The 22,509-nt window shown below is 37.3% G+C and overlaps 1 protein-coding gene across 1 annotated transcript; it reads left to right on the top strand.

Moving 5' to 3' along the window:
• The first annotated feature begins 379 nt into the window (after window positions 1-379).
• On the top strand, window positions 380-13,772 carry fam204a (family with sequence similarity 204 member A). Its single transcript, XM_056761426.1, has 7 exons — window positions 380-715; window positions 894-981; window positions 1,247-1,286; window positions 1,571-1,673; window positions 3,534-3,623; window positions 12,578-12,687; window positions 13,554-13,772. Exons 1-7 carry the CDS (start codon window positions 491-493, stop codon window positions 13,603-13,605), a joined length of 708 nt encoding a protein of 235 aa, XP_056617404.1. The 5' UTR covers window positions 380-490; the 3' UTR covers window positions 13,606-13,772.
• Window positions 13,773-22,509: the final 8,737 nt, after the last annotated feature.

Here is a 22,509-nt window from a genome sequence, read left to right on the forward strand (position 1 = left end):
TAATATAATTAGTACAAAAGATGTTGGTAGCCTACAAATAGGCAATGATTAGAAGAAAATGTTGAAAAGTTTTATTTTCACATGCACATATAAAATGTCTATTTTAGATTAGATTTAATAGCCTATCAAACGGTTATTTTAAATTGTTAAACATACAAGACATTCAAAAATATAAATAAATATATATATAGCCATTATAATTTACCAATCAAAAGAAAAATCAGCAGTCAGTTATCATTTATTATTCACGTGGCAAAAAATAACATTTCCTATGCAGAAAAGGAGCTCGAAAAAGTGACCAATCAACGTCCGTGTAACACATGAAGCGAAAACGTTCATCCAATCGTAAAGCTCCATGTTCAAAATGCGGAAATGCAGATCGCAAACGTAAACAGAATGCTTTATTGAAATGCACATGGGTATATTTAAATCAACCGTCTCATTGCAGCGATATATTGGGTTTGAACAGAATGGTTGATGGTTCGCCAAAATGAATATGTATAGTGGACTTCTCCCGCCGGGTCTCACTGAGGCTGATCTGAGCTCTGAAGAAGATGCTGATGTTAAAGCAGAAGACAGAGGAGATACAGAAACAAACGAGCACCGTTCATGTCAGTCAGACAGAGAGACACATTTATCAAATAACGTTACTGATTTGCAAACCGATCCAGTGGAGGATGATTGTCCTCCCGGAGTTTCCCCAGACAAATGGCAAGTACGTGGACGGACGGAAGTTGTGCATGTAAACAAAACTAGCGAATGATGTTGTTGATGGTATTTTTGGTGGCGAGATGGCTCAGATTGTGTCATATTCTGCAGCAGATAATGTTAGATAGAAATGTAAAATCAAAATGTCAATGTTAGTTTGTTTGACAGCTTTGTTATCATTACAGCGGTTTAAAGATCTCCAGAAAGCGAAAGATGACCAGAGAGGGAAGCAACCACAAAGAAAACGCCAAAGGAAAAGACGTCATAAAAAGGGTATAAACAATATTGGAGTAAAGTTTGCTCGTCTTTCTGCTCCAGTAAACCTTTTCTTTCTTTTGTCCTTTCGGAATATTTTAGAGATAATACATTTGTTATTATGGCAGTAATAATGAAAACTCCCAATGATAGTTTTTGAGTTCTTAAGGGACCAACAAGCTTTATTACAAGATTTGCATACACTCTTGAGTTGGACACAATGTATTGTAATGTCTGTCAGTACGGGTTCAAACACAGTAATTTGGTTTTATACATCAAACAGGTGGGACCTCAACACAGAACTGCAACACACAGCAGAACAGGTATTGTTGACACTTGTGGTTCGCTTTTTATGATTTGCAACAGGCCAGTCACAAGCCGTATGAGACATTCTTGCTTAAACACTTCTGAGACTGTTAAGCTATAATTCATCTATATACACCTTGTCACAACATGTCTCAACCTAGTACTAAATTCTTTACACCTACATACCCAACTACTGACTGGCTCAGTGATCCACCAACTATAGCTGTTTTGTGAGAATGGAAAATGTACGGAAATATTAGAATCTCATAATAAACATCAACGCTTGTCATTCCTTGCACAGAAAGTTGGAGGAGGAACGGAAGGATAACTTGAAGGAGCTCACGCAGTATTTTGGCATCAATGATAGACTGAAGCCTCCTCCCTGCAACAGGCCGCCTCCCTTGGTAACAATGATTTCCGTCATCTTCCGCTGCCACACTGTGGGTGTCCTAATTCCACAGAAAAAAGATCCGTCTTCCTCTCTCTGTTCCATGCCTACTGTATGTGAAACTCATAATTGTTTCCTCTATCAAACGTGAAAGACAGCGCGAGGAGGCGTCTTTTCTTCCGCATGACACTGAGCATAACAGAATAGATGGTATTATATTTAATGATGAGATTACCTTAATCTTGACATGAGGATGTGGTTGCACTGTCTATTCTGGCTGGTGTTTAATATTTCTTATATGAAGTGGATTTCTCCATAAAGAATGTGTTGAAAGCCACAGCACAATAGAGCGAGGAGCTCTTTTTAATGTTGTAATGTAGTGATAGGAAGGCGGTTGCTTGGAAATGAAATACACCAGACTGGTTGTGTAAGAATGAAGTATTTTGATTTTGCCCACTCACGAGCTGAAAGGGCATTGCACGTTGTTGAATTGGATAAACGGAATTCAAAACAGCATATGCCTTTAGCTGTCCCTTGTAAAGGGACTGTTTTAAGCGTTACCCACTCTTCCTGCTCAGTTAAGCTGGGACACATAAACTGGTGGCTTTGAGTTTTATGTTTTATTTACATTACGGTTTGTTTCATAGAGCTCCTGCGTTGGATGCTTCACAAAAATGTTCCTTATTTTACATTTAAATCTGTGTCCTAAATGCATTCAGCGTGCATATAATGTTCACAATATATGTCTAACAATTGTCTTTGGAACCACAGTTATAAACCAGCTCTTAAAACAGTTTGTCAGTGACTCAAAAACATAATAAATGGTGTGAAATGAAATGATTTCTGTTTTGATCCGGATGAGATGAATGTCAGATAGAATGAGGAATAATTGGAGCAAGCTGACTTTCTACATTAGCTCAAAATTTAATTTTGTCATCCACAAATTCTCCTGATTAAATTGTCCATAGATACGTTTTGATATGTAAAGCTTTGTAAACGGAACTAATTCATTTGTAACCTCAAGCCATGTTTGCACTAATGCATTTTACTTATCATTTTGATGCAATAACTCAAAACACTTTTTTATTTTAATTTGTAAAATCACACGCAAGTAGAATTGTGGCAAATTTAATTCATTTTTAGTAGGATAATGCTTCTTATTCAGTATTCAATTGTTCATATCTTTCAAAGCTGAGCTCAAATAATTTTTCTAACTATAAGTTAGGACAAATATTAGGTTATTGAGTTTAAATAAGGTTTGATATATGTGGAAGTGTGTTAATTAATACAGCTCTGTTTCTCTATTTGTCTTTCAAATGAAAAATCGGTTTTGAATAAAACATTACTAAACAGCTGAGCATATGCAGTAAAAATACATTTTAATAAAGTTTTGGGTTATGTTGCATGACTGTTTTTGAAATCAAAGTATGGAATATACATTAGCCCCGGAAAATAGGACATCAGGTTGTTTTTTTAAAATGCAGCACATCTGCCAGTGACATGATCTGGCCATTTACTTGTGTTTTTCGTGATTTACTTGCTGTTGGGTTCATGGTTTTGTTTTGGGATTTGCGTTGTGAAGATCAGAGGAACAAGGCGGAGAGCTCTGCTCCACCATTCCTGCTGCTTCCGACAAAAATATCTAATTAAAGACCAACATTTATGTTTGCTAACCTCCTGTAGCCAAACTGATTTTTTTGCCTAATATTTAATCAACCAGTGATTTTCATTTATGAGAGGAAATCTACATATTTGTTGTAATGGCAATCATATTAAAAAGTATGCCCGAGGGAGTTTTTGAGCTACTCTTTGATTTTTCCCCTTCAATTTCTATTTGAAATCACTTCATTTTATTCCTGTCTCTTCTCATCTTCAGTCAGGCCTGGAAAAGAGCATAGAGAGTTCCATCGCTGAAGGGGACTATGAGAAGGCGGAAGAACTGAGTGACAGACTTGCTACTCGAGAGGTATGTTGCCCAGATAAGCCATCTAGGGGGGTGCTCCAACTGTGACAAATCGAGCTAATGGGTCTGCGGCCATATTGCCCGCAAAGACACAGAGGCTACAAACACGCACACGCGGAATTCAACTTGGCCAGACAGTCTTGCAACCCTTTTACACTGAAGTTAATGGAAAGCCCTCCCCCAGTTTGAAGTGCGCCGGTGTCTATAGAACTTTCCGTTCTGCCTTTTAATGAAGGCTACAATGCTTTCCAGCCATGCGCTAAAACATTTTCAAGGTGGTAGTTTGCACCTTTGAAGTAAGCTCGTACCTAAATACAGCGCCTGCAGTTTTAAAACGACATGTTTTAGGAGTGTATGTAGGATCAAGCGCTTCCAAGCTAATTTGGCAGAAAATGTAACATTCGCAGAGCTGTAATTGCAGGTAAAAAGACATTCAACTTTTCGGAAGTTAGGTCAATTGTAGCGGGCAATATTTTTAAGCTTCGCAACTTTGATTCGATGGAAGCTGAAATGTATTTCTATAAATTCCCACCTAGGCTTTGATTCTAGCATTATTGCATGGAATTGGCGTTCACTGTCAGCTTTAAACAGTTTAGTACAGAAAAGGTTTTAGCATGTGTCTATAGACTGCTTCAGCGGCAACAACAAAAACGTTTTGTGGCCCAAACTTGTGAAGACCTCCTCAAAGAATCATAACTGTAATTTTAATTGAATTTGATACCATTAATATACAATAAAATATAAATTTATATTAATGTTAATTAAATATATAATAGATTGTAATATAATAACCAAACACAGGCTAGGCGTGTTCGTCCGATGAAACGGTCTCCTTCTACATTTTGTGAGATCTAAGCATATTTTTTAAATCTGCTTTGTCTTAAACTTCTATCAGATACCAGAGTAATTCTGCAAACCGCATGAATTTTGTGTTGTATTGAAGTTGTAATAACAAGATTCAATCTACATACTGAAAACACATCAGCGTCATCATGCTGGTTTATTGCTGGAATACGCTACAAGACTTAAAAAATCTGAATCAGATTTTTTTTAAACTAGACATCATACACTTGCAGACTTCTTGAAAGTTTCAGATAGAAACACACTAACTGATCAAATCTAGAGACTGGCATAGACTTTCTGCAACAAGTCCAGACCAAAAATCTGTGCAAAATCTGAGCAAAAGTCTTTAAGTGTATTTTAGCCTTTAGGATTTATTGCATGAATCATCTATTATTAACTTTATATTTAGGTTTACGGAATAATATGTGAGATTCATTCTGTAAATCATTTTTGTTAAATAATTAAAGCTGTTTCTGGTTTTGGTGTTTGTTTTAAATAGTTTTTTTCTTCAGCAAAGCACTTTGTATAATAATTAATTTTCTATTAAGATTAATTCTTAGCATTATCGTGGATAAAACGCTCTCGGGTCATGCTTCACATAAGCATCCAAACAGCTTGAACATGTAATTGGGTGAAGCGGTATTAATCTTGTTAACCTCAAATATTAGTTTCCTTCATAATCAATTACGATTTATGTTTCTTCTGGTGTATACGCAAAAATGACACAGTTTTTGCCACTAATTAAATCATATTGTGATGTTGATTGTTTATTTAATTCGGTTCAAAGTAAGGTGATGATCATTTTCCTAACAAGCACTGCATCATGGGAGCAAGCATTAAATAGCTCAGTAATGCCAACATCAGGCCCTTGGTTGAGGCGATTGTCTTTTGAGTCTTTGCAGAGGTAATCCATTCAGATGCTACTTACAGTATCTCTGTGGCTTCATCAGTTTCTTAACTAGATAGACAGAGACATAATAACGGTTTCTTTGGCAACCACATTCAGAATTGTTTCATCTTTACATGGGCTTCATTGTGTTTCCGCACGGCTATATCAGCCCGTGCCTTTGTTCTTTTGTTTGGTTGAGAATGACAGATTGAAGCATTCCACCATGCAGTTTATCTCGACTTCAAAAAGCAGCTAAAGAATTTCAGAGATACTATAATTTCTCTCAATACTCGCAATTTCTTGGTTAATCTCTCTTATCAAATAACATATTACAGCAGGCGGCAATGGTTTGGCGCAGCTTGCAGGTAAAAACAAAACAAGGCTTTGATTGATTTAGCAGGACCATGTTGTCACAGAAAGCTTCTTAGAGCATGGGTGGATTTGGGGAGACTTAACGGAGTCTACGAGCTCTTGCACAGCCAGACAGCTGAGGTCTGCCTTTGACAGAACGCTGGCAGTCAATCGCAATCATGCCACTGTTTGCTGCTCTATTTGCGCTCCACTTAAGACCGTACATTACAGATTTCACCAGGTAATGTGCATTTGTCATCTGCCGGACATCTCCCCTACGCTCTTGTAGATTGATTCAGTCCGCCTCAGGGAGCTGTAGGTATTCAAGGTTTACTTTGAAGATGCTAAGGTAAGATGATACTGGCATGTTCCTTTTTGTGACATCATTCGAGGTCATGCAATGAAGGGGAAGGTTGCACATATGGAAGTCATGAGAGTTGATGACATTTAAGGGGTTTCTCTTGATTTAGGTTCATAAGTCTCACCATTTATTATTAAATATGTCTACGTAGCCAACTTTAACAGTTAGACAAGACTGCCTGATTCGAACTCGCATCCCTGTTTGAGCCCCACGAGCGCTCTCACCGCTAAGCCACAGCTCTGGTTTAGATTAGGATGTCGTCACTTAGACAGTAACTCTAGATAAACAGTGAAATATGTTGCCTGTTTCCAGGGTCCTTAGGGCAATTTGGGTATTAAGAAAAGCATTTTATGCCCTAATTTCTAATCCGGCTAGTATTCATTATCACAGTGCTCCGCACGGTCACAGAGCATTCTGCCCCGGATAAATGTTGTTGTAGACACAGCTGTTTGAAATAAGGCTACGAACAGCTACACAGTCAATAATCCCAGCTGTGGCAAGCCTCAATTTCAAGGTTCTAATATTTGTGTCTAGCGGTATTTGAAACATTACACATTCTGTAATATGTTTACGTGCTAACACGGCATTAAATTAAAGTGTTTAGAAGTCAATGAGAGAGTGATGTTTAGTAAAATGTCTTGTGATATTTTCCCAACGCCTTGTTTGGAATTTCTTTGGTCATATTCGATAGTGTTTCTTTCGCCATTCATCTCAACTCAAAAATTGCGCCGTTAGACATGACAATTTCCTTTTTGAAAACGTTAAGATATAGAAGAATTATTGGTTGCTTTTTTGCTTAGCTTGTTTTGTTTAATCAAATGATAATGGAATAGTTTCCCTTTAATCTGCAAATTCAAGGAATTTGTTAAAACCGTCTTTGAAGTTGTCCTTAAATGTGTTAAACATGGGCTTTCATCTGTACGTGTTTGAAACAAATGCAGATAGTCAAAGGTTTCTTGGAGATTTTCCTTTCATGAAAACGTTTCTCTAATATTTTGTAGAAGGTTTAACTTCTTTTTGTTCTTTTTGTGTTTTATTATTCTTTGACTGTGTAAAAGTTATAGTTTAGAAAAATATTACTAAACTATTATTAATATTACAAAATGTCATATTGTACATAACAAAAACATACTGATATCAATATAAAAATCAATGATAACTTTAACACAGATATACAGTACTTCATGAAAGGTGCACAGATATTCATTGTAAAACAGTTTCATATTAATGTCTATGATTGTCATATCTTCAGCAATATAGAAATGTTTGTATTGAAAAACATTCAGATTCAGGTTTCAGATGTTTGGCTTTGAAGCACTTTTGACGGTAGAGAATGAATTACTGGTGTCAACATAAGCAGTTTTATTTAGCCATATAAGCATATTTAATAACTTGGGCTGCACTTTGAGTCTCTGCAGTAAAGCAAGTGAGCAGTGCTAAACAAAAGACTGTCACACTTTATTATTTCCTACACTTTCTCTCTGCCTTGATCACAAACATTAGCTCCGCATTTCCACTTCAAAACGCAGACTTTCTCGTCTCGAGCAGTGGGTGGGACTGCGTCCATTTCACAATTCCAGGAATCAGACAATGATTAAAAGAGGGAGACATTGTCTGAGAAACGTTAGAGAAACTCAGCTATATGCTCTTCAGAAATAAAGTACCACCAATGTTGTACAAAGCTGGATGAATTTTCTTTTGAGTCAATCCAAGATTGAACATTAGAATCGGCCTTGTTATTACTGGTAAAGCCATTAAAAGTGTTGCATTACCGTTTTCTTTACGTGTTAATTCAATCAGCTGGGGTTTTGCCATAATATGTGTTTGAAAAACCCTGTGTCTCAGAAACTAAGAACAAAGACATCTTTAATCACATGGTGTTACCAGTTCCCTTAAGGTTTGCCTTTATTTGCTCTTTATAAGGGTGTCATACTGCTTGTAGTGCAGTGAGGTCAAACTCCTAGCTAGACATTAATCCAATTAAACTAGTTTTTTGGCAACGTAGGATGAAAGTTTGGAATTAAATGTAATCCATTTATTTATCATGTGATTATTTATAGTATTTATTTTAAAATTGGAAGGTTTATTTTTATCCATGATGTACTTTCCTTCTTGAGGACATCCAATCTGTACAGAAACACAGGAGTCTCTCTGTGCGGTCCCCTCCGGCAACAAGAAAACTGCGAAGCCAAACTCTCTCTTTGTTCCTTGTTCCTTCAGCATTAGCAATTTATCACAGAATGAACTTTTATTATATCTGTAGATGAGTCACGTTCAATTTTTGCCCATTAATTTTGAAATGAGTACTAAGCTTTTATCAAATGCTGGGGAATCTCATTTGGATTATTGTATTTCATTAATTACTAGATAGACAAAGCATACTTTTCACTGTAGATTTTTTTTGTGCTGTTTAATTAATTAGCATGTTTTCTCTTTTAATTAAAGCCTTTTTTTCAAATTAAAGCCCACAGCAAAACACATATATAATTTGTTTGTAATTAGCCCTTAATTGGTGGTAGTGGAAGCTTAGCACTCTCGTTTCTTTTTTTTTTTCTCCTGATTGCCATTTTATAGCCAGTCAGTCATTAATTAAACTGTTTTTCTAATTAGCTTATAAAACTGTTGATGGCACATTATTGTAAGTGTGAGTTCAAAGCTTGCTAATAAGCCTTGCCATGCTCAGAAGAGGGAAGATAATGAAATGCACACAAAGCCGACAAACTTTCCGACTTTTTTCCACTCCCTTGTTCCCCGAAGATGACAGTCTTATGTATCTGGAATCAGATTATTGGGGCTAAAACACAGAGAAGCGCATTATAGGGAGAGCTTTCCTACTAGATCCCCCTCAGAGAGACTGCTTCTCTCTGTGTCTTGTAATGCTGTTTGTCAAGTTGGTGGCGAGATTACAGAAACTCCTTGTCTTATTCCCCCACATCACCCCCTTGAGACTGATAAGCTATGTTAACTGGATCTTTCGCTGTATACAAGGATATCAAGTGTGGGACTCTCAATATGTCACTTTTGTTGAGGGGATTTTGTCTTCTCTGCTTTCGTTTAGATGACACTGCGTATTATCACGGGAGCGTGGCCTCACAATAGCACAGTCGCAATGAGATTTATTGTTTCGATTGTTTCTATTTATTCTTAATAAACAAGTAACGACACTTAAGAACATTTCAATATATTAAAATAACATGACAGTAGAGCCTAGTCATAGTAACTAAACTGAATTAGCAGAAGTTAATATCTGTTGAATCTATTAACAATAACAAACCAAACAGAGATAATAGACCAATGATATTGATGAGTCATCTTGCACTACACTGAATCTTGTCCAGTCATATGAAACTCACATCTTGGTAGCATGTCTCTGCTGTAAAAAATATTTATGGTCCGTTAATAAAATGCGTTCAGCCCAAACAAAAAACTTTATGGGCTTTTTTAAGACTTACACAGGCAGTTTTAATCTGATACTTAAGTTTTATATGGACTCCTTTCTCTGAGTTGACAGAGGCCAGGTTATTTAGGCATTAAGGTGTTTGATAAGGGAATTAGGCTGTGCATTAATCACGCTGAATGTTGCAAAGCAGGTTTTAAATGTGATTTAGAGAGCCGAAGCCGTACTTGCTTTCCTTATCCACGTCTCGCATTATAATCGGAAGGCGTTTTACAGAAATAATTATATATTTATGAAGAGAATTGAACCCATTTTTAACCAATAATTTTCTTGTAGAGTGAATGTTGTGTATGTTTAGCCAAACTCCATCTTTAAGACTTAGACAACACATTTAATCATTTAAAAAGAGTGTTTTTCCATTTCCTGAAATCTACGAATTTGGATATACTGTACCGGGTTTTGGTAGGACAGCGATGATATGAATCATTAAAAGTATCACTGCATTAAAAGGAAGTAAAACTTTATTGTAAGAAACAAATGAAAATCTGAATCACAATAGCAACTGAAATACCTTATGAAAATATTTGTAAGGTATAAGAATGGTCTGAACCAAGGAACCTTGATTTACTACACACATTCTGTTTGGTGTCTGTACCCCTGTTGACTTAACCCACCTAGTGGCCCCACACTGGAGCTACAGGGCTGAGCAGAATAAATTCATCCCTCACAGATCCTTCATAGGTCACGTCATTAATGATGCTAAATAAACCCAGGCCTGAATAATGCTGTTTATGCTGCATAAATGGCACACAAAGGAGAGTAATGTTAATAGAAATTCACTGAACGTATACAATTCTTACAGAAATATGTCAAGGTTTAGTGCGACTCCCCAGAACAAAGAGCACACGAGTGCTTTGCGTTGTGTTATGTTACCCCCCCTCAGCCCCCTTTTTGTTTTTTGCATTTGGATTTTGATTTTTCGTTTCTTTTTTCCGGCCCGCATTTTTAGCCTCTGCCTGCATTTGATGTGAAAGGATTTGGCACTAAGTCACCAGCGGGAAAGGGGGGTGTAGATGAAAAAGGGGGGCAAAATCGCGAAAAGTGGATCAAAAAAGTAAATGAAAAATAATGTCATATTACGGAAAATATGAGAGGCTAATTTGTGCCGACTTTTTGCTAATTTTGCTCTTGCCACAGACAGAAGTGCTGTCACCTGCTTTGCGCTACTCTGATGACTGTGCCAGTGATCCATGAAATAAGCTGCCGCCGGCTTTGTTCTGATAAGAATGAACAAATCTGCACAATGTACTGCTCTCCGAATCTCATTTTCATACATGCATGCAGGCTAAAAGAAATAAGCTGTTTGCTAGGCTTGATTAATCAGACATTTGAGAGCTTTTTTCCCTTTTTTGTCGCTTTGATCTGCTCTGTCTCCTAGGTAACTTGGTTGACATTAATGTTGAGCCCCAGTTAAGACAATCGGGGGTTTAAAACTGGACAGATTAAAAAAATTAAGACCTTTAATGCGTTGAATAAAGTAACGTCTCTGTGTGAAATGGGCGGCACCGATAAAAAAGAAGGGGGGCTTTATTATTGCGGTAGTGAGCAGGTGGAAGGGGGGAAACATTTTGGTTAAAGCTGGTTTGTTTTGTCGTTAACCCCACAGAAGTGTAGGTTAACGTAGGTAATCCTTGATAAATCTCAAGATTTGAACCTTTAGTTTGATTTTCCCTGTATGTATCAAAACGAACCCTTTTAACCACATTAATATAATTTTTTCATAGGACACAAAATCTTGACCCGTGGCAAAATTTGTCAACGTTTTAATAAAGCTGCCATCTCAGCACGGCATACAGACGGTGAAAGCTTTAGCACCTATTCCATTTAAACGCCTCTCAAAAAACACCCCGGTGCGATTATCTACCAGCAGATCTGCGCTAAACATGAGCATGATCGCCTATTATAACTTCCCCTCTCTGCGCTTTCTTGCTAGAAAACATGATTTATGGCTCTTAAAACCTCGAAAAAAACCCAGCGAGGATTTAAAAAAACTGTCATAGTGTGTTAGCTTCAGGTTATGCAGACGCCTTTACAAATCTTCCAAGTGCCTGTATAGATGAATGCCTCGAGGGCCCAGCCGGAACCCCGCTCTCTCAGCCTGCTAAAGGCCTTATCTTAAATCCAAGCAAAGTACCATTAATCTTTTTGAAAGACCTTTATGGCTTTTAATGTATCCCAAATTAGAACATTTTACACCCTTGGTTCCTGAAATATGGCGATAAAAAGCCTTTAGAGTTTAATTTCTCCATCCTGCTCGCTCTGACCTGCCTAATCCCAGCATGCATTAGGAGATATTTTAGTTTCAGTCTTTCTAATAAAGTTTATCCCACTTAATTATAATTGAAACATTTTTTTTCTCTTTCTGGCACTCTCCAGGTTTTTTCAAGCTTACAAACGGTGGCACATTTCCTCATTACAAATTTTTTGTGTGTGTGTTCCTCCAATTGTGTTCATTCACTGTTCTAAAAAATAACCCTCCAATCCCCTCCCAAAAAAACGTAGAGAGAGAGAAAGAGAGGGAGTAGTTGAAAAAAAGGGTTTGTGATTTGTTCCGAGTGTTTATCAGAGTTTCTCGCGGTCCAATAATAAACCCATCCCAGGAGTGATGAGAGAAGCCAGGACTCTTCTTTTGTTTCCCGGACCCCGTGTGTCAGTCTGGCTATTGGAATTAATCTCGGCCACACCACACACATTTCCCCTCACTGATACTGCCGGCATGTGCCTCTCACCCTCCTCCATTCATTTTCCAGCCTAACTGCCTGCACTGCAATTTTCAGAATTAAAGGTCCTCTTTAGATGAAGCGATTAAGTGTATGAGATAATAACATTAATTATGCACATCCATGCCGAGCGCTGGAACGCAGGGTGGGGTGTCCTACTTCTGTCTGTGAACCGTGAAATATTTTTGTAATATTTTGAAACTTGCGTGGAGTCACGCGTGCACTAAGCGCAATGTCGGATACACTGTAAACCTCGAAAACGGCATTTGGTAAGGTTTGCCAGACAAACTGATTTTCTCCTGCTAATGGAGCTCGTCTCTGTCTTCTTCTCAATAGCTGGGCGTGAAAATCGCACAAGCCGCAGATTGTCGCGACTTCGACCGTACCAAACGGGAAGCAGAGGCTTCCCAGGCAGCCCAAAAGAGGACGAAGCAAATGGCTTGGGGGTTTGTGGTTTTTTTATTTCTTTTATCTGTAGTTCAGTCTCTTCCTCTGGCACCGATTCCTCGCAAACTCATTAAGTCATTTTGAATTTCACACTTTAAATGTCCCGTCTTTCGTGGACATGATCCTTGGTGTTAACTCGTATGTATTCACAAGAGCATCTTAAATGAGTATGTGAAGGGTTATCTTATGGGTCAGTAAGTCCCTATAGAGGGTCTCTGCATGACCATTGAACAATGTGTGCAATGAGTATCTAGATACTATTTTGCTTTTCTTATTCTACTCTTCAGAATGACATTTTATGCAGTAATATAAAAATAGTTTGGTTTCAAAATGAGATTTGTTAAATTGAATTTTTTTCAAAAATCATGTTTTTTATTGTGCATTTCAATTAATATCATTCAAACTGCAGTTTGTTTTGACTTAAGCCCTAAAAACAAAATAACAGCTAAATAGCAAAACAAAACACAATGAAAACATGATGACAATAAAAAGCATGATTTTTTGAAAGATTTTATAATCGGAGTCATCTCATTTTTTAACCAAACTCTTTGTTATTGCTCTTTTTTCAATATACAAAAAAAATCGGATTACTGCCCCCTTTTCATGTTGAATTGCATAATGTTAATTGTATTGTGGATAAGCATCTAATTGTTTTACATAGTAAATAAGCATTTTTGTGCTATAAAGAGTAACAGTCATTTTTAGCACTCTTAATACATCTTGCGCCTCCTTAAGCATTTTATTCACTAACTATCTGCTATACAGCTTGTGTTAAAATACCACAAACAATCAACATCTACAGTTTCTGTTTCATTGCCTTTTTTTTTATTGATTACATTTTATGTTTGTTTTCGTTTTTTTCTAGGTTTGAAGCAAAGAGAAGATGGGAAACCAAAAGCAACATGGGATACATGTGACTTAATATTCAACTGCAATTGAAATATTACTAAAAAGATGCACAGAATTTTTTTCAGAGTGTAATACGTTGACATCATCAATTAATCTCTCTGAATCAGTGTTTCGGTCATTCATTCAGTTTTATGGGTCACTTTTAAATTTAGCTTAATAAATTCCATAAACACACTATTATGGTTAGATTGGCATTCACATTATTGCGTGTATTTGGGCTCTTTTTCTCATAATTAAATCTGGCGCAGACTACTGTGCGCTGCATTTATTTACCATCGTAAAGTGGGTTAATCAGAAGCCGCTTTTTCTTCTACGGAGGTATGGAGAGAAGGAAGAGAAAGGAGAGATTAGGGGCCTAATGCAATGTACAGGATAATATGCAATAGGATTTGCCTGGGCAAAATGAAATTTGTCGGCTGTAAGGAGGTTTGAGCAGTCATAAACGATGAGTTTAGTCGGGTTCGAGTGTGAGATGAATGTGTGTGAGGAAGAAAGAGAATGAGATGGAAAGTAGTGCTTGTACGAAACTGGCCTCCTCGTATGAAGATTCCTCTGGGCAGTGCTTCTGCTTCCACATCCATATGAGCTGTCTATTCGGAAAATAACTTGTTTATTTCTATTTAGATTGATCTATATTCTATTTAATATAATTTAAATAAAGGACAGTTTAAAAATATGCATTAAAACGGTTTCAAAAACGAGTTATTTGGAACAAAAAAAGGAGAAATTTTGAAGAGGATAGGGACAAAACTGCTTAATAGAAGTTGTCTATATGACTTGTGCACTGTATTTCTTTTGAAGCCATATGATAGCTTTGTGTGTGGAATTAACTCAATTAAAATGATGAACAAAATGAAAATCTTGATAGTCATTCACCTCTCTTAAATAGCTGGATGGACATTCTGTTATAAACAAACGTTTGTGTTTCATAGACACAAATAAGTCATACGGATTTTGCAAGACATGAGGGTGAACAAATATGACAAAACTTATTTTTCTATTCACCTGAATGATTCTTTTCTATGAGCACCTTTCTTCTCTAAACATCCCTCCCACCTCCATGACTCTTTGGTCTCGTATGAATGAGGTCATTAGCGGGAATGTGGATGCTCACTTCTCGTGATTTATGCTCCGTTGGCCTGAGGCAGAGACATCTGTAATTTTAGGGCTTTGACATACCCACCCTGACAACAGCTAACTGACAACTGTAGCACAAACTTGTCAGTGCTGCCTCAAGGCCAGGGGAGTGGTTTCAGTCCTGCCAGTTACCACGGAGACATCACTGAAGGGAAATCACCTCCCTGTTGTAAATGCCATCTTTAATATCGCGGATGAATAATGATCGGAATATCACTAGCAAATGAATTCTTGGAAGACAACAAATAGCTAGTGTCCAGAGTTTTTCATTATTTAATTGCCTAATGTATTTATAAAAAGTGTCATGTTGAAAAGCATCTTTTTAAATGTGGAGTGTGGTATATTTGTCCAATCAATGTTACAAACTTATTAAAAAACAACCAAAAAATGGGACATTTTGTATTTATTTAATTAATAACGTAAATATAAGGTCAAATGCTGCTCAAGTACATATTGTGTACAATGCTTTTTGGCCTGGGTGAGATTCTTTACAAACTTTTATGTCCAAACTTAACACCTAATATCTTTCTAAATGTTACATTTACTCTTGTAGTGACACGCCGCAATAAAAGAATCAAACAGATGCTTTTGTGCATCATAGCAGAGTCTTTACTCTAGTGAAACTTGCCCTCGATACAAGTCAAAGCGTGACTGTTACATATTTCGCAAGGCATGTCTGTATACAGTATGTGTCACAAACATTTCAGAATGTGTTTAGAACACGTCCAAAGCTGAACAACATCCCTTTGCTTCTGTCTTTACAAAGTCCACTTGTCACCACATATGAGATGCTAATTACACTCATTTGCAAAACGTTGCTTTCCGAATGTTTCATGTGTTGAAAGACGGCCTTCTTCCCACCATTCCAGACTTTGGCTCTATATCACCGTCATGAAATTCACATGGTTTTACTATAGGAATGATTGGCTGCGTACGCTCAAAGGCTCTTACAAACCAATTTTATTGTTCCCTTGCACAACAGCCTGGAGAATGTTTCCAGCACGCATAGGAAAAAGTTGATAATTATTAGGTGTAAAAACGCAGTGTCAGTTTGTGGTTCTGAATGGTAAGTGATATTTAAGTTGACAGAAAATACAAATTACACCCAGAGTCACTCACTTCTTCCTGTATGAAGAAGTATGTAGATTTGTTTTTTTGTGTTTTGTTCTTGGTCTCGTTTTTAAAGACCACCAAATTTGTCTGGATGTCAGGAAGGGAGTATAATATATTAAAATGATATGTTCATCCATTAATCCAGTTTTGTCGTACGTGTCCAGTGGTGCTGCCTCTCGTATTTTCTAAAGCTGTTGTTGAAAGTATCCAAACATTAAATTATTTTTTCCAGTGAAAGCCCGAGCTCCACACTCAGCTTTTTGAAAATAGCCCGTTCATCATTTACAGAAATCCTGGATCCTGGAGAGGATGCCAGCTGTCCAGAAGGAACAAGACTCGTCTTGGGCAGCAAACATAAACCATTTCATCATCTGCGAACTTAAAAAAAAAAGTAAAGAGAGAGCATGATCATCCTTCCGCTTACAGCATTCCTTGATGGTTTCCTATCCAAAGCATCTCAGTCTATTAATCTCTTTGAACATCGCACAAAGCCTTGAGCAGCATGTTTGTAGCATTTAAAGCAGGACAATCTGCCTTTTCAACATCTTGGTGAAGCTCTGCCTCTCGCGCTGTATTTCTTTACTGCGGGCCAGGCTTGCACCCTGACCTGTGTTGATTTGTTGTGGACTGCGGAGCGCTGGGGAACAACTCTTGATTCGCATGTTGAAACACTTAAGGGGGGAAAATGGTTATTGTTAGTCAAAGAATAACAAAAATCTGTGACATCCAATCCTATTAAATGCTCCAATGTACTCGCGATGCGTTAAAATGCAGGTTTTGGCGTGAAGGGGATGCACAGACATAGTAATCCCGCTTTAGGAGTAAACCGGCATCACTTGAGGAAAGAGATGTGTAAACAGAAAATACAAGTGGAACCTGGAGGAAAATATCAGAGCGTCGTATCATATAGCATAGATTCTCGAGATAAGCTGCTAAGCATGTTTAACAGCGCGATTAACCTGACTTCACAAAGCTTTCTTTATAAAAAAACAACCGTTTTGCGCAGTAAAGTAAAATGTTGCTAACGTTCATATGGACTGCGAGACAGGAAAAGAGAAGCTGTCTGAGGATGTTGACATTTTCTGCCGCTGATTTAACGACCTGTTTAATTCCGGCATATCCGCGGCCCTCGCAGATGTTTTGCAGTTTTAATTAGTGTAATCATCGCTCTTGAGAGAGGCCGGCAGGTCACTCAGCAGGCCTTGTTTGTCAAGATGCTCAGAATAATAACACAAAAGACGTGTCATTTATTCTGTCGCAGCGTTCATTAAATAATTATATGTGTCAAGACAAAAGATTCTTAATCAGTGCTGAGAAGAAAAAATAGACTCATTACAGAGGCAAATGATCCTCCCCGTTTGGAATAAACGGACTGCTTATGTAGCATGGTTTGAAATGCACTATTAATAAGAGATTTTCTGACATTATCTAACAATTTTGGCTGATGAGGGCATACATTTTGAAATATACAAACAAGCAGCAGTTGCTTGTCTTCCTATAGACTTTCATTGGCTATAAATGAACAAATGTGACCTTTATAAAAACTTGCTCTCGTGTGACTTTAAATCAAATATATGTTACAAATAATCTATTTTAATTATTTAAATTGGAGAAGTCTTGTTAAACTCTTACAAATTGACAGTGTATCAATTAGATGTATTTATTAATGCATCAAAACGTTTTTTATTAACCATCAAGATTTCTTTATGCTCAAGTAAGACGGTTAAGACAGCATATATTAGTCTGATTAAAAAAACTAACTAGGATTCATGTCATTTCCCAATAATTAAAAATTAGAAAATTGTATTTGACTTTGAAATGCACTTATTTTCATCTAAAAATAACTCTTGAAACAAAATGGAATTGAACTTCCAATTAAAAATTGGGTATCTTTAAATGAAATGAAATGTTCCCCAGAACAAATATGCTGAATGCGCACACATAATGCTCTTTCATCATTAAAAAATAATGGCATATTGCATGTTATCTGAATGAATTATGAATTAATCTTCATGAATATTACATATTCTTTTTAGGGAAATTAGTCAATGCACACAAACGTAATATGATCTAAAGGACTAGAGAGAAATCATTTTTAATAGTTAACCCATCATTTAAATAAACGAGTCTTCCTTTTAGACAAAAAAGTGAACTTTGTAGCTCGTCCCCCGCCATTTTGTACAGTTTAAAACTCATCAGCCCTGTGTACAAGAGCGTGCTCTGTGAGAATGGGCATAGAATCACTCAATCTAAACTGCTGGTCAAGCCTCTGCACTTCTCTGGCTGTGTAAACACACCTGCAGTGAATGATTCACCTTCACCCTCAGGGCTCTGACACCACTGACCGAACCAGAGAAATGCCCCCGTCTTACAAATGGACACTAAGCGTTCACGAAGGCCTTCGGGGGATCTGCACGAATCATCATAAGTGACGTAATTACCATTAGCTTGATTTGTCTTTGTAGCTGGTGCGACGGTAAAGTGAACACTGCTGTGAGACCTCAACGAAACCTTTCCCCTTTTGCTGTCAGGATTCGGTATCTACTCGCAAAACAAAGAGTATTCCTTTCCTCGGCTAATAATTACAAAGGTTAGCTTGATTAGAAATAACCCATTAATGGGGCCTCGTTGTCACGGCAACCGTGTCCATGGCCCCTTGAGAACCTCATCCTGAAATAGGCTGTGATGAAGAGAAAGATGCCATCAAACAGGTTAAAAGGAGTAAAGGACGTCGTAATACATCACAAGTCAGCACAAACATTTGGGAGCAAGTAAAACAGTTTAACATGCATGTATTATAATCAGTACGCTCATTACGTTTGTTGGAGTAGCTGTAAATCTGTTTTGTGCAGCGTTATGGCTGTGTCAGGATTTTTATGTCGAGCGCCGTGCTTACTTAAAGCACAGACCTGATGAGTGCTGAACCAATTTGTCTATGAACCCTTAGGAACTTTGCACAACTCTCAAAAGTAATTCCCTCACTTCTGGCTGCCTAAAACCTCGTCCCAGCACAAACAATAGCAATGCATTGTAAAAGCTATTCTAAAACCTCTGCCAAGCATAATTTATCATTTGAATGACAATAGGCCACTTAACACAGCCTAAATTATTTCTTTGCACTATCAGCTGGATATGTGTTGTAACTGCACACTATCATTAACTGCAGAGTTTATGAGGTAGTCCCTTATCAAAAGCTATATATGCACCACAAGTTTGGGTTGGAACTATGCTGAACTTTTTGTTTTCTCTCTGAGGTAGAAACCGAATAAGGCGAATCACGCCTTTCGTGGTATGAAGGAGGTGGTCCTGAGGGAACAAACCATCATAAAGTTGTTTTGAATATTTGAAAGAATTGGTACAACAGGGCCTTCTTAAAGGGATAGTTCACCCAAAATGAACATTCTGTTTTGTCTTTTTAAACCTGTATGACTTTCTTTCTTCTGCAGAACACAAAAGAAGATATTTTGAAGAATGTGGTTACGGGACAATGGCGGTACCACTGTTGTTCAAAATTAGTTTGAAATGACGAGAGGATGAGTAAATGATGACCGAATTGTGCTTTCAAGGCGAACTATCACTTCAATTCATGAAAAGACGTTTTAAAAGACTAGCAGAAGTTATGATTGATTTGTTCTTTGTTCAATGTCAGTAAAAGGACTTCACCCAAAACTCTTTTCATTATTTACCCTCATTTCAATTGTGACTTACTTTTCTTCTTTGAAACACAAAAGAAGGTATTTTGAATAATGTTGGAAACCAAACAACACTACATCCCTTTGACTTCCACTTTATGGACACAAAACCACTTAGATGTCTCAAAATATCTCCTTTTGTGTTCCACAGAAGAGTCTCAAATTGAATTGAAAGACATTTGGGTAGTTGACAGACTAATGTGCAAATTTGTCCAACGTTATAACTGCAAACATTTTGAGAAAAAAAAACTATGAAGATAAATCTCTCTTATGCTATCATATATGATATATATATAACTAACAATAATTTAAAACAATGTAATATTCTATTTAACAGTTTGTTTTCTAAATGTACAATTTATTTGTCAACTACTCATTTATATTTGATAATTTAACAGATTTTTTTATCCAAATTGACTTATAACTGAAACATTAAATAACAGAATCAAAATGCATTTTTTTTATATTTTATTTTGAATCTTTAAATGTATTTAGTCATTGAAAAAAATATCTTGCAAAAACATATGTCGGTATAGCTTAAAATCAACAGGTATGAAATCAGAGATTTGCCTCATCCTTAAATAAAGTGACTAGATATTTACAGTTTACAAACTTCTTGTGGAAGTAGAAAGAAAAAATATACCAATTTAGTAAGCTTTGGTATATGATCTAATGCATGCCTGCATTAATCCTTTTTTCGACCTAGAATAAAAAGTGGACTAAATAAAGTTCTCGCTTCTGTAAACTAAGCTTGTTCACAAACAAACTAGTGGACTGAATGCTAAACATCTGACGTCATGAGGTTTAACTGCATTAGGCCTCTAATGTGTATGCAGGAACCGGCGGCAGCGCTCCGCTCGGCTATTCTTTTGGAAAGCCCAGATTTAATTAGCGCATAAATCCCTTGAAAAATTCATGAATTTGCCTTGCCCCCTCGTTGGAAGTGACTTGGGCAGTGGTGTGAGGATTGCGGGTCGCCCGACAAAGAAGGGTCACGTATACACATGAACGCCAACGCAAACACACACCCAAAGAAAGTCAAAGAAAAGAAACAACTGTTTATGTAAATAGGGTCTGTGTGTTTACTCGACGGAAGAATGGCAAGGCCCCGGTCCCCCCGTTCAGCTTAGCGAGTCCCAGCCAAAGGGGACCTCTCACCAGCAACTTCAGCCTTATTAAACTGATTACCAACTCCAACTAATTAATCAGAAACGTGGAGGGAGCAGTGTCTCCTGGTCCAAACCTCCCCCCTCACCGCACTTTCTTGAGCTCCTCTTTCTCTCTGCTTTGCTCCTCCGCTTTGATTGAAGTAGGGGAACGGTTATTTTTCATGCATCATCAGAACTGGTGGGCAGGGAGGACGAGTAGTAATTACCTTACACAAACAAGGCAGAGATTGCCTGTGAAGCCCCCTCTTTATTTTAGCTGGTGAGGAGAGAAGCGGGCGGAGGTGGGTGGAAGGGAAAAGGGCCGCATAATGACTTCAAAACACGAGTACAAGTGTGCCTGGTGAAGAGTCTGTCGATTCTTTTATTTGGAAACACGTTTTCTCGAAACATCCAGTGATACAGAATGACTTGATTACATTGACACTTTTCGCAACGAAATGTTAAAACGAACAAACGTTAGTATGAAACCACGGCAGCGTGCAATATTCCCTCAGTTCCGAGCCCTCCAAACTGAGTGAGATGCCATTGTCAGTGTGTTTTTCCAACGTGTTTCTCCGGAGACCAGACTAACAGTCTTTTCTTTGAACAGGCAATCTCCTAAAATGCCAAGTGTAACTGTGTGCCCTACTGTTCCTAATTAAAGCATGATTAAAGAGCAAAATGAAGGTTTCCACAAAAGATGGATTCTCTCTCTATTTTCTCTCTCTATATCTCTCGCTCTGAAGGAGTTTAATCCCCATTGGATGCCGTTGAACGGTTTATGCATTCCGCTTCTTCTGTTTATCAAATAAACCCAAGTAATTAGAGACGTTAGATAAGTAGGCTTAATGGATGACCACCCTGTGTCATCCAAGGCGCTGGGTCCTGATAGGAACTCTAGTGTGTTTTGTTAATATCTGCTGTTATCCTTGTTGGAGAACAATGTCTTTGTGTCTGGAATTTGATATTACGCACACTGAGGCTTCTTTGACCTTAACAGACGGGACGGTCGGATCACACAAAGCGCTGTTTTCAATAAGGATGGAATAGACAACAAAAGTCATTTTCATTCACGAAATAATATAGAAATATCAGGGCCTGCATTTTGTTTTGTTTTGTTTTTGTAACTGGGGGTAAATTTGCTCCTTACACCGGAAACATGGGGGATTTAAAGACTTTGGGGAATCACCTTTGTCACAACATTTGTTGATGTCCACACACAATGACCTTTTAAATATATAGATATAAAAATATATTAATTTAGTGGAGAAATGGGTGACTACACTTTGAATTGCGAAAATAATCAGAAATTAAAAATAGCCATCATAGATAAATGTATTGTTGTTAATAGTCATGACGAATGCTTTCTTTAGTAGACTTTTTTATTTAATTATTTGACTTCTTTAAAGGAATAGGCCTAGTTCACGATAAAATGAAATTGCTTTCATCATTTTCTCACCCTCTTGACACATCAAACATGTACTGCTTCCTTTCTTCAGCAAAAACCTTTGGTCCCCATTCACTTCTATTATATGACCACAAAACCAATGCAAGTCAATGGGGACCAACAGTTTTCCGTCACCAACATGAGTAAATGATAACAGAATTTTCATTTTGGGGTGAACTATCACTTTAAGTTAAAATTTCATTCCTAAAATTCAATTTAAGCTGCTACACTCACAGCGATTCACTAGAAGAACCATGTTTGGTTCTACAAAGAACCATTGAGTCGAAGGTTCTTTAAAGAACCATCTCTTTTCATCTTTTAATAATCTCAAGAACCTTTTTTCACAGCAAATAACCTTTTTTGAAACAGAAATCT

This window comes from Triplophysa dalaica, chromosome 11 (assembly GCF_015846415.1).
Source record: "Triplophysa dalaica isolate WHDGS20190420 chromosome 11, ASM1584641v1, whole genome shotgun sequence".
NCBI classification, from domain to species: Eukaryota; Metazoa; Chordata; class Actinopteri; order Cypriniformes; family Nemacheilidae; genus Triplophysa; species Triplophysa dalaica.

Excerpts from the sequence above, each read along its gene's own strand:
- fam204a (XM_056761426.1), top strand. The coding sequence starts at position 491 with ATGAATATGTATAGTGGACTTCTCCCGCCGGGTCTCACTGAGGCTGAT. Across the intron at positions 716-893 it reads TTTCCCCAGACAAATGGCAA|CGGTTTAAAGATCTCCAGAA; the intron begins GTACGTGGACGG and ends TTATCATTACAG. Across the intron at positions 3,624-12,577 it reads ACAGACTTGCTACTCGAGAG|CTGGGCGTGAAAATCGCACA; the intron begins GTATGTTGCCCA and ends TCTTCTCAATAG.